At 43.3% G+C, this 13,214-nt stretch overlaps 1 protein-coding gene across 1 annotated transcript in view; it reads right to left on the reverse strand.

Annotated features, from left to right (window-relative positions):
- Nucleotides 1–3,397: 3,397 nt before the first annotated feature.
- Nucleotides 3,398–13,214, reverse strand: part of SRPX2 (sushi-repeat containing protein, X-linked 2) — a 29,501-nt gene continuing 19,684 nt past the window's right edge. The window contains exons 5-11 of the mRNA XM_006759181.2: nt 9,908–10,084; nt 9,480–9,606; nt 8,909–9,030; nt 7,675–7,854; nt 7,193–7,326; nt 4,976–5,097; nt 3,398–3,936 (exon numbers count right to left, since the gene is read on the reverse strand). Coding sequence (XP_006759244.1) covers nt 3,756–3,936; nt 4,976–5,097; nt 7,193–7,326; nt 7,675–7,854; nt 8,909–9,030; nt 9,480–9,606; nt 9,908–10,084 — 1,043 coding nt within the window. The 3' untranslated portion in view covers nt 3,398–3,755. The remainder of the gene's footprint in view (nt 3,937–4,975; nt 5,098–7,192; nt 7,327–7,674; nt 7,855–8,908; nt 9,031–9,479; nt 9,607–9,907; nt 10,085–13,214) is intronic.

Genomic DNA, 13,214 nt, shown 5'->3' on the forward strand with positions numbered 1-13,214 from the left:
TTCATTCCTCACTAACTCCTCAGCCGGCCTTGTCACCCCCACACAGCCTGTTGTTTGGTTATTGCTGTTACTGTGACAGCATCAGGGACAATTTGCATATTCCTCTATTATTAGTATAGATTAGCAATGAAAAATAGCAGAAAATCAAACTTCTGCAGAAGCAAAACACACACACACACACACACACACACACAATCAGATGAACAAAAAAAAAAGACTAAAAAAATATGAAGACAGTGTAAGAAGCCTCTGAGACAACTTTAAGCATATCAATATTTGTATCATGAGGGTGCCAGAAGGAGGAGAGGAATCAAGATATTGAAAATATATTTGAAGATATAATAACAGAACACTTCCCCCTACCTAGTGAAAGAAATAGAATTACAAGTCCAGGAAGCATGGAAAGGCCCAAACAAGATGAATCCAAGGAGACCCAGACCAACACACATGATAATTACACTAGAGGCCCAGTACATGAAATTCGTGCATGGGGGAGGGGGTCCCTCAGCCTGGCCTGCTCCACCCTCTCCAATCTGGGACCCCTCGGAATAGGACCGAAACTGGCAGTTAGACATCCCTCTTGAAATCCAGGACCGCTGGCTCCTAACTGCTCACCTGCCTGCCTGCCTGATTGCTCCTAACCACTGTGCCTGTCTAAAAAGCGCCCCTGCTGACCCAGTCATCCCTAACTGCTCTCCCCTACTGGCCTGATCCCCCTAACTGCCTAACTGCTCTCCCCTCCTGGCCTGACCCCCCTCTCCAATAACTGCCTAATTTCTCTCCCTTCCTGGCCTGATCCCCCTAACTTTCTAACTGCTCTCCCCTGCTGGCCTGAACCCCCCAATTGCTCTCCCCTCCTGGCCTGATCCCCCTAACTGCCTAACTGCCACTTTCTCTCTTCTCCCTTCTCCCACAGTGCTGGCCTTCTCCCTTCTGCCTTCTCCCATGTCACTGGCCTTCTCCCTTCTCCCTTCTTATGCATGGCACTGGCCTTCTCCCTTCTGCCTTCTTTCACGGTCTCTGCAAAAGGAACCACAGCACTGGACCGGCCGTCGGCCCTCACAGCTGCCATGGCTGCCGGCCCTTGGTCCTTGCAGCTGCTGTGGATTTGTCTGGAAGGACATCCAGAAGGACGTCCAGAAGATGTCCATTGTAATTAGCATATTACCCTTTTATTAGTATAGATTGTTAAACGTTAAAGAGAATTTTAAAAGCAGCAAGAGAAAAATAACAAGTACTTTCAAAGGAATGCCCATAAGACTATCAGCTGACTTTCAACAGAAAGTTTGCAGGCCAGAAGGGCGTGGCACAATGTGTTCAACACAATGAAAGGACAAATCCTACAACCAAGAATTCTCTAACCAGCAAGGTTATCATTCACAATTGAAGGAAAGATGAAAATTTTCCCAAACAAGCAAAAGCTAAAGGAGTTCATCACCACTAAACTGGCATTATAGGAAATGTTAACGGGAATTCTTTAAGTGGAAAAGAAAGCCAAACTAGAAATTCTATATAATGAAAGTGTAATATGCAAATCGACCAAACGACAGAACAACTGGTCACTATGACGCACACTGACCACCAGGGGGAAGATGCTCAATGCAGGAGCTGCCCCCTGGTGGTCAGTGCACTCCCACAGGGAGAGTACCACTCAGCCAGAAGCCGGGCTTACAGCTGGCGAGCACAGCGGTGGTGGCGTGAGCCTCTCCTGCCTCCGCTGCTGCAGGCAGACATCCCCCAAAGGGTCCCAGACTGTGAGAGGGCACAGACCAGGCTGAGGGGCTGTCCCCAGTGCACATTTCTCGTGCACCAAGCCTCTAGTAAGGAAATGAATGAAAGAAAAAAAAATATCACTAGGAAAGGTAAAGATTATTTCCAATAGTCAAGATATGGGAGAAACCTAGGTGTTCATCAGCAGATATTGGATAAACAAGTTAATATATATGTGTATACACACAAACATCCAACTCAGACACACTGGAATATTTACTCAGTCATGAAAAAGAATGAAATCTTGCCACTTGTGACAACATGGATAGACCTAGAGGATATTATGCTAAGTGAAATAAGTCAGAGAAAAACAAATACTATATCATTTCACTTTTGTGTTGAATTTAAACTAAACAAATAAACAAACAAAACAGATTCATAGATACAAAAAACCTGATAGTTGCCTGAGGGTTGGGTGGTGGGGGTATGGGCAAAAGGTAAAGGGATTGAGAGATACAAACTTATAAAGAAGTCACAGGGATGTAAAGTACAGCATAGGGAATCAATCAACAATATCACAATAACTTTTTTATGGTGATACTAGAGGCCCAGTGCATGAAATTCATGCATGGGGAGGGCGTCTCCTCAGTCCAGCTTGCACCCTCTCTAATCTGGGACCCCTCGGGGGATGTCTGGCGGTTGAGGCCCAATCCTAGGGATCGGGCCTCAACTGGCAGTCAGACATCCCTCTCACAATCCTGGACCTTTGGCTCCTAATTGTTCACCTGCCTGCTTGCCTGGTCACCCATTCCCTCACTAACCCCCCTGCCAGCCTAATTGCCCCATGCAGCCTGGCTGTTCAGTTGTTTGGTCATCCCTTACTAACCCCCTGCCAACCTGGTCATAGGCAGCTATCTTGTGAGGGCATGAAGGTTAATTTGCATATTACCTCTTTATTATATAGGATAGTGGACTTTTTGTGGTGATCACTTTGTAAGGTGAATAAATGTGAAATCTAACTATGTTATACACCTAAAACTAATATTATATTGTATATCAATTATACTTTAATTAAAAAGATTTTACATTCCAGAAGAAAAATTAGACATGAAGCCAATGTTTTGTTTACTCTCTTTTAAAAAGTGCTGTAAAATACCCAAGGTTGTTTATACTTAATTTCAGAGAGAAGAATCCCATGCCATAAAAAATTTACAATCTGAATTTGGAACAAAGTAACTGGGGACTGACTGGGGCTGGGACATTACCCAGATCTTGTCCATGAGCTTGTTCATTTCCTTGAACAAAAAGAAGGGAAAACCCATGATAGAGCAGCTTTGTTCCTTCAGGACAGGAAGGAATTGCTGTGGTTTGACTATACCGGTTGAAAATAAAGCCTCTCATCATTGTGCAGGTTGCAAGGTAGTCTGGTGTCACCAGGTTTCCCCTTAAAACTTGGCAATCCGCCTAATCCAGATGGCCCTTCAAGAAAACACATTATACATGTTGCAACACAAACAACCTCAAACTTGTTGTTTCAAAGTACTAACTTAAATGTTTGTGTATATTGGTAAGCCCCAAATATAGAAAGGAGTCACAAAGAATAGTGCTATAAAAAATGACCAAACAATATTATTAAATGCTTACTAAAGTAAAAAACAAAACAAAACAACAAAAAACACCACACAACACCCACAGCCAGTTAGTGAATAAATTTAGGATTTACTTATCTAGAAGACTTTGAAGAGCTGGGAGAAGCCCAGTTTAAGAAAGGAAAACCTACCACCAACCCACTGCCCAGGGCTGCTTCTCAGTCTCTACATAGCTTCTTATGCTCCTCCAGTGCTACCTAAAGCAGAGACTTACTTAGGGAAACTATTATGCAGCCCTAAAAAGGTTCCTGAAAATGTCCCAAGATTGGTGAACCTCATCTACCTCAGAGTCCTGTCCCTAGAATTATGGGAAACCATTTCCTCCTTTTATTAGACCCTGGTTTCAGCCAAGTAGAGGAGCTTTTCCTTTGACCGCAGCCATGCCCTGGCTCAAGTTTACTCGCATACGTCCCTTTGTTCCCGACGCTGGGTCAGCTCCTGATTGCTCAGTAGGTAGTCATCAATGAATGTGAAGATTTCCTCCGGGGTGACAGGTTCCATATAGCGTTCTCGGTCAATTCCCTGCTTGTCAATCAACACCATGTTGAAGTAGGAGCGAGTGAGGTGCTGGAATTGCCTAGAGAGAGGAGTCCAGGGAGGTGTGAGATCTTGTCTGGGCTTCATTCCATTAGGCTGTATTACCCTTTGAGCTTTTTAGCTCCACTGATGGACTAATTCCTTCCCCAACCGAATCCTTGTCTCCACTACCTATCTCAAAACCCTTTGTTTTTCTCTGCTCTGACCCTGCACTTGCTGACCTTGTATGTCTGGCTCTGCTAAGCTGTCCCTTCCTCACCGCAGATGGAGCAGCTACATTATTACTGGGTGATATTTCTCTCATATAGTAATGTGGGCTGCATAGAATAAGTCCAAGGAGCACCAGTCACAGTGCTTTCTAGACTAGTGTTTTCTAGAATTGAGCTGGGCATACTTGCACAACCATACATGATAGCTCAGAGGTAGATCAATTCACCTGATCAACTCTTGCATCTGTAGCTGCAAGTCTACAGTCTCCTTCCTACCTGGGACTGAATCTTTCTGTCACTGTGGAGAATGAGACCTAGAGGCAGGTAGTGTATCTAGAAAAGAGAGGTGTGGTGGCTTTATTGGCTCTGAGTGTATGTGGAGGCATTGGAAGGGTGATAATGGATAGATAATGAGAAAAGTCAACTTCTACCGCATGTCACCAATAGTTTGTTCTTCCCCCAAAGGTAGATAGATATGATTCAGATTTCACTGCCTATTGGAGGTCCAAGTTTAAGAGATGAGGCCATGAGGCGACAGGATCAGAGGCCTATCTGAGTCATGCTTGGGCCTGTGACTCAGCTCTGGCTATACTTCAGAGTCAGGGGACATGCCTTATTGAAAAAAAAAAAAAGCACACAGTCCTGAGATGGTTTGGGATGGGGCCTGGTCCTCTGTATTTTAAGCCCCCCTCCATTTGATTCTGATATATAGCCACTCTCTGATCTTAACTAATGTACCCAAAGAGTTCAAACATGGTAGCATGTTAGTGCCCCAAGAGAGTAGTATAGTTGATTCTCCCACACCTCCTGTTGCCAGTGTTTCACCTAGGGTTTCTGCCCACCCCTTCCCTGTGGCCCTACAGCCTGGACCTGAGCTCCTCGATGATGTTGGCTGACAGCTGTTGCTCCCTGATGCGCCCCACCTCCTGAGGTGGCTGCCCCACCAGCTCGATGATGGTCACATGCCGCAGGTCCAGTCCACAGGTGGATTGCTGGGAGGGGAGAGAAGGTTTTATGGAATAGGGCCTCAGACTCAAACCTAAGACTACTTCGCTGATTCTTCCAGGGACCACAGTGAGGCAGTGTGGGAAAGGAGGGTCTTCTCTCCCAAACATCACATGATGGGGTCTACAACCTCTTCCCTCTGTCATTCCTGATTTACTTGCCCTAACAGTGTTTTCTTTATTCTAATTAAGTGTATAAAGCTGGTTATAACATGTGGGGTAGAAAAGAGAAATATAATTTTTAAATTGCAGGAACACAATCCCTACTTCCTTCACTTTTTATATGTTTTAAACTATGTAGGTTCTTTTTTTAAATTGAGATACTAATTGACATATAATATTAATTTCAAGTATACCACATAATCATTCAATATTTGTATATATTATGAAATGATCACAACAAGATGTCTAGTTAACATCTATCACCATACATAGTTATATTTTTTCTTGTAATAAGAATTGTTAAGTTCTATTCTATTAGCAACTTTAAAATATACTAGTACAATGCAATATTATTAACTATAGTCACCATAACTTATTTATATCACAGTTGGAAGCTACATAGGTTCTTAATGGATAGCTATTGTGATATGATTATAATGGCTATTATTTACTGAATACACATACCTAATGCTTTGCAGGCATAATCTAACTTACCCCTAACAAGGCAGGTGATATTCTTATTCTGTAGAGTAAAAAAGTAGCTTGCGAAAACTTGCATGACAGTAAAATCTTAGCCAAGATTTAAACTTAGGGCTGCTACTGCCTACCCAGGTGTGTGCTCCTTACCACTAGGCTACAATCTCTATCTCCAGGATTTCTCAGAAATAGTGCCAGTGTTCTTCTCATTACCCTTTGTTGCCTTCCTCACACCAGGCAGTACACCCTGTAATTCTACCCTGGCTCTTTGTCCTGCATTGCCTTGCAGGGTTATCTCTGAGCCAGTTACCTGGGGTGAGGTTTAAAGTCTCAGTGAACACACCCTGGTGCCCAACCCTTTGTCTAATCTGTGGGCTACTTCTCTAGTCCTGACTTTCAGAGTCACTGTCCTTATTGGGTGGTTCCAGTTCTTGTTCTTGCTTTCTGTTCAAGCTGAGGTATTGCCTTTGCTTGCCTTTTTTGGGAGGGAGGGGATCCCTGGAGGAACTTGGTCCTTATTGGTCTAGATACCCAGGGTCATGCTTTTTATAAAGCTGCTTCCATCATGGGCCTCTTGGCAACTTATAAGATTCAACCTTTAGAAAACACCTTTGTAGCTCCTTAGAGCTGGTTCTCTTAGTCTTGTCATCATACCCTGAGTTCTCTTCAAGATCCTAGTCTATTTTCTTTATAAATCCCAATGTTCATATCTATTCTGTCCTATTTACCTTTCCTTCACCATAAGTGCCTTTGGCTAGGTATCTCAGCGTGTTAAAAATCATTGTGCAATTCCCTCATTTTACTTTGAGATATCACAATACTTGTCTTTCTCTTCTGTTACAAGTATTGGTTAAGAGCACAGATCTTGAGTCAGACTGAGTTCAATCCTAACCCAGTCACTTACTAGCTAGTGATATTGGGCAAATCTTTAGCCTCTCTATGACTCAGTTTCCTTACCTTTACAATGAGGATAGTAATAGTACCCTCCTCTTAAGGGTTGTTTTGAGAATTAAATGAATATACATAAAACACATACTTATATACCTGGTACCCATCTAGCACTTACCATATAAGTATTTGTTAATGCTATTATTCCTTGAAAACATAAACATAATTTCACCCCAAAATTTACATTTAATCATACTTATTTTACAAGTCTCTCTACAATGCTCCACCACACTCCCTTCCTACCCTCACCAAGCCCCCTGTAAGTCATACCCACCATTCCAGGTTCCTCACTGCCTTTTTAGTAAAAACATAGCAGTTTTTAAAGTGTGATAAATTTATCTAGAGTAGAACTGGTCAAATGTCCATAAAGAGTTTGAGGAAATAGAGTTTGTGCTGTAGAAAAAGCAACTCTGATTTGGAAGAGGTAAGGGAATAATGGGGTGAGGTTAGGGGGTATATAAAGAAGCTAAGCCTGAATTAGGGGATTAGGTCTCACCTGTAGCATAGAGATCTGCATTTTGTAATATCGGTTGGAGGGATCAGGAGCTGAGATGATGAGGAGGCGTTGTTTCTCATAGAACTGATCCAGAAGGCCAGCAGCTGAATTGACATTAACATTAATCTTCATAGCTAGGGCAAAAGCAGATGGCCAGTCAGAGTATGGCCTTCTCCTTCACCCCAGCATGGGTAACAATATCTTTAGGCATTCCAGTCTTTCAGGATAACCCTTTTTGGTTGTTTCTCCTTTTCCTTGGGGGAAATCCTGAAAGAACACTTGGAAATTTTAAACCATTTCATCTTGGAGTAGGACTGTTCAGAAAGATAACACTAGCCCCTAAAATAAACACATTTTAGAACACTCCCCCATTCTCATATCACACACATTACTATTGAATCCCTGTGCTATACACATTTGGAGATCCTCCAAAGTAGCCATGATCAATATATTCACTCTCCTCATTCCCTGGTTTCACTCACGAGCACAAATGGGCGGTGATCCTGACCACTGGCGGCTGGACTGGCAGACCCGGGAGGGAGTCCCTTGGCGCTCATAACCTCCATCACAGTGATATTCACAGGTGGCACCATAGTTGTTCCCGGCTGAGGTGCAGGTGAGGTAGCCATGCTGTGGTGGTTTCAGTGATGGGCAGCGTCTCACTGTCAGTGAGGAGTTCAAGTTAGGGGCTATGGTAGCTCTTTTAATTAAAAAAAAAAAGGTCAAGAGGGTGCTCATGCTGGGTTTTCTAGATCAGGAGACCTAGGATGATCAGAATGAATGACTTCTTCATATTTCCAATGACTGAGGATAAAGGCTGAATTTTCTTAAGGAATTAAATATGAAATGTAGACAAAGGTGTTCAAAAAATCTGGAAGGACAAGTGAATATACATATTGTCATCATTCTGTAAAATAAATATTGCCATTTTTGTTTTCAGACTTTGTAGACACCCTACATAAGGATGACCACCTTATAAAATTAATTTTAATATTAAAAATAAATAGAAAAAGACTTAAATATCCATCAGTGGGAGAAATATTAAGCAAATTATATTCTTAGAAGTAGATTATTATGGTGTCATTAAAATATTTCTGAAGAATTTTTAAAGAACATGGGAAATTATTTTTGTTATAATGAAAAGGGTGATCTAAGATTGGATATACAGTATGATCTCAACTATATATTTTTTTTAAGTATGTGTAGATAAAGACTGGAAAGAAAATACTAAAAGGTTGCTTCTAGACAATGGGGTAATATATTTTTTCCTTTGTATATTTCTATATTTCCCACATGTTCATAACTAAGTATAAATTATATTAATAATGAAAAAGCAAAACAAAACAACACTAAACAAAGGGGTAAAATCAGGCATGCAACATCACCAATTTTGGCAAAAGTGAAAGACTGAGAATGCAGGCTGATTAGATTTGATGATTAGAAGTCCAAGAAAAGGGATACAGAATATCTTTGTAAATTTTATCTAGATTTAGGAGAATGAAAAAATCCTGTTGGGGGGTCAGGGTTTCTGAAACATATGTATGCACAATATCATGCAGGCTTCCTGAATAACCCTTTTTAGTGAACTTGTTTTTCCCCTCTCCCATGAGTGTGTTTCAAGCATAGAAAAAAGAGGGTTGTGGTGAGCATCTACAAGGTCAGGGCAGAGCAGGAATAATCAACAATGTGGAAATGGAAGACTTCTTTTGCACGAACCTTGTACTTTCACAATGAACTTGCAGCTGGCCCGGTTGTAGGCTCGGTCATAGGCAGTGTAACGAATTACATGCTCTCCTTCGGGAAAGTGAGAACCAGGCTCAGGGCCCCGAAGTGTCACCCTACATGGGACAGAGTGAAATAATCACTAAGGCAGTGGTTCTCAACCTTCCTAGTTCCACGACCCTTTAATACAGCTCCTCATGTTGTGGTGACTCCCAACCATAAAATTATTTTCGTTGCTACTTCATAACTGTAATTTTGCTACTGTTATGAATCATAATGTAAATATCTGATATGCAGGATGTATTTTCATTGTTACAAATTGAACATAATTAAAGCATAGTGATTAATCACAAAAACAATATGTAATTATATATGTGTTTTCGGATGGTCTTAGGCGACCCCTGTGAAAGGGTTGTTCGACCCCCAAAGGGCTCGCGACCCACAGGTTGAGAACTGCTGCACTAAGGAAAGAGACTCTTAGGATCAGGGGCACATCATCACAGTAGTCTCAGCCTGAGAGCGTGGGAGAAGCTGCTGGGAGGCATAAGGGGCATCTATTACTCACCTGGTGATGGTACCATCAGCAGAATCTTTCACCAAAGGTGGGTCCCAGTATACTCGAGCAGTCAGTTTCTCCGGCTCTGCCATTTTTTCACGTGAGTGGGGACAACGGATCTTGGGGGGATCTATGTCTGCCAAGGTCAGAAATTAGGTGCTGACTTATGGGCCCCCTGTCTTCCCTGAAGGGAACCCATAGAAGTAATATTGCACCACTGGGTAGGTAAAACATACACTCTCTATTCAAGACGCTTAATGAAATTGGGGGAAAACACCAGTTGCAGGGGAAATGATCACTTCTTTAAGCATGTGTCCAGAGTGCCATCCTCATAGCAAGCAGAAAAGCCTTCTGCTATAAGGATTCCACATCCTTTGTGGACACAATACCAAGATGACTCTTTGCAGCAGGACAACTGGGAGCAAACCAATATTTACCTACACATACAGGCTCGCCTCCACTCCATTGACCATCTTCCATACAGATTCTACTGCGGTCACCTTCCAGGTGGTAGCCACTGGAACAGCTGTAGTCACAACGGGAGTCAAGAAGCACCCCATTTGTGCAGGTGTAGGTGCCACTCATAATGAATGGCAATGTGTGGCATCTCATCTCTAAGAGAAAACCAAGTAGAAAGCTCAGTGGCTTATGGGACTATCTGGATGATGGCATCTAGCACAGGGAGAACCATATCAGAGATAGCATAAAATACAGAAAACCCTAGCCCAAACTGCCCTTACATTTTTGTGCCTAATTGGCTCTTTTTACTAATTGCTTTCTTATTTTTATACTAGAGGCCCGGTGCACAAATTCATGCACCACTGGAGTCCCTCAGCCTGGCCTGTGGGATCGGGCTGAAACTGGCTCTCCAACAACCCTCAAGGCATCCCGGATTGCGGGATGGTGCAAGCCAAGCCGAGGGACCCCACGATGCATGATTGGGGCCAGGGAGAGATGCAGGAGGTTGGCCCGCTGAGGAGGGACCCCAAGAGGGCTCCAGGGTATGTCTGGCCCATCTTACTCAGTCCTGATTGGCTGGACCCCAGCAGCAAACTAACCTACCAGTTGGAGCATCTTCCCCCTGGTGATCATAGCAACTGGTTGACTGTCTGCCCCATGGTGGTCAGTTTGCGTCATAGCGAGCAGTTGAGTGGTTTTAGCATATCATTAGCATATTACACTTTGATTGGTTGAATGGCCGACTGGTGGACCGGACACAACATATTAGGCTTTTATTATATAAGATTATAAGGTACAGTAGTGCTGGGGAGGGGTGTTTCTCAAAGAAGTAAATTAATTGTCCAAGTGAATGGACTTGAGAATCACACCTGAGTTTAGATCCCAGCTCCACTCATTACAAGCTCTCTGACTTGAAGTTACCTCATCTCTCTGAGTCTCAGTGTTTTCACCACTAAAATGTGGATACTGCAGCCTGGCTGGTATGGCTCAGTGGTTGAGCTTCAACCTATGAACCAGGAGGTCACAGTTCGATTCCCAGTCAGGGTACATGACTGGGTTGCAGGCTTGACCCCTAGTAGTGGGCGTGCAGGAGGCAGCGAATCAATGATTCTCTCTCATCATTGATGTTTCTATCTCTCTAGCTCCCCTCTCCCTTCCTCTCCCAAATCAATAGAATATACATATTTTTTTTTAAAATGGGGATACTTCATAGAACTTCATAAAAGGGATAATGCATATAAATGTCTGGGCTCATTTAGGACCTCAGCTGCTATTCATTTTTACCTCTTGTTCCTCAAATGTTAGATATCCTTGAGCAAATTCAAAGCTCCTTTTTGAATACTAGAGGCCCGGTGCATGAAATTCTTGCATGGGTAGGGTCCCTAGTCCTGGCTGGTAATCAGGGCTGATCAGGGCCTTCTGGCTGCCGTCTGGGGCCTTCCTTCCAGCTGCCAGCCAGGGCCTTCCTTCATTCTGTGCCTCACCCTGGTGGTCAGGGCACATCATAGTGAACGATCAAACTCCCGGTCTCCAGGTTGAACTCCCAAGTGGACAATTTGCTTTTAGGCTTTTATATAGACAGATATAAAAGCCTAAGCGACCATTGCAAATGAATGTATGACTGAACAGGCTGCGTGGGGCGACCAGGCCAGCAGGGGGGTTAGTGAGGGGCAACCAAACAACCAAGCAGCAGGCTGTGTGGGACAACCAGACGGGCGGGGTGTTAGAGAGAGATGATCAAATAACAGAGCAGCAGGCTGCACGAGGCAACCAGGCCAGCAAGGAGGCAGTTGGGGGCAACCAGGCCGGTGGGGGGGGCAGTTGGGGGCAATCAGGCCAGCAGGCAGAGGCAGTTAGGGGCAACGAGGCCAGCAGGGGGGCCAGTGAGAAGCAATCATGTGGGCAGGCAGAGGCAGTTAGGGGTGATCAGGCTTCCAGAGGGGGCAGTTAGGGGCAATCAGGCAGGCAGGCAGGTGAGTGGTTAGGAATCAGTGGTCCAGGATTGTGAGAGGATGCATGCTGGGTTGAGGGGACCCTTCCCCCGCCCATGCACAAATTTCATGCACCGGGCCTCTAGTATATCGATAGTTTTGGTATTGCCACAAGCACTCCTCAGCTGAGGCCCACTTACATGTGAAAGTAGGTTGGCCCTCTCACTGTGTGAGAATACAAGTCAGGCCAGTGCCTGGAGGGCCAACTTTGGCTAAAGGGGAATCCATATGCTTTAGATACCACATGTGCCAGAAGTGGAGACTGCTACCATGAGGTGATTGTGAGCCTATGCTTACCAAAGTCTAGCTTGAGATATCTGATACTTGAAACAAGTGGGCAAGCCACATATTCCTTTACATTTCTAAGTTCTAACCCTGCATAAATTCAATTACTGGAGCTTTGCATAAAGACTCTATAAGCTATGTTCATTTTGCTTCTTGGTCAAACCAGACTTGAAGAATATTGCCTTTTATGTTTTTAGTATTCTGCATGCAAAAATTACTTCCTTGAAATCAGGGCCAAGAAAAAATGTTTGTCTTTGCAGATGAATTTGTTTTCTTAGTATTATATGACAGTGAAAATGATACATCCAAAGCATTTGCCCTTTTGTCACTTATGAGAAAGGGCAAAGTCAGATTCACTCTTCAAATATAGTAATTAAGTCATTCTAGGCACCTGGAAATATGTATATCTCCATTCTTTTAATTGGTTTTATGTTCATTTATAGGCTTATATTATTTCAGTTTGTGAGGCTAATTCTCATTTATTTTGTAAACAATGGCATCCAACTCTTAAAATAATTAATTACGGACATCTAAAGGGGTGTAGTGGCTTCCTTATCTCTGACTATAATGCTTTTCTCCTCCACAGCATCTTTTCTGACTAACCCAATATCTCTGAATGCTCAGCACTATGTGTCTGGTCACACTGCCTTCATGTGCACATATTTGTGTTCCTATCTATTAGTCTATAAGCTGCCTGGGAGGAATTGAGATTTGAGAAAGCTCCTGAAACAACCAATACAAAGCCCTGCACACATGGGGGTCCTTCAAATGTCATTCAGAGATAGACATATAGACAGACAAAGCTCAGCTGCTAAAAAAGGGTAGCCTGTAGCGCTGGAATAAGATAGACATTTGGGAGCTGAGAGGGACATGGTTTGGAATGTGTGTATTAGCACCCCCACATACTAGCCTAAGCACTCTTTGTGGCTTTCCAAAGAAAATGAAGAATAACAGATGTCTCATAGCTTCACTGCCAAGGCCTCCTAAGGCCTTAGGCCAGGAAGTATAG

This window comes from Myotis davidii, unplaced genomic scaffold (assembly GCF_000327345.1).
Source record: "Myotis davidii unplaced genomic scaffold, ASM32734v1 scaffold3476, whole genome shotgun sequence".
NCBI classification, from domain to species: domain Eukaryota; kingdom Metazoa; phylum Chordata; class Mammalia; order Chiroptera; family Vespertilionidae; genus Myotis; species Myotis davidii.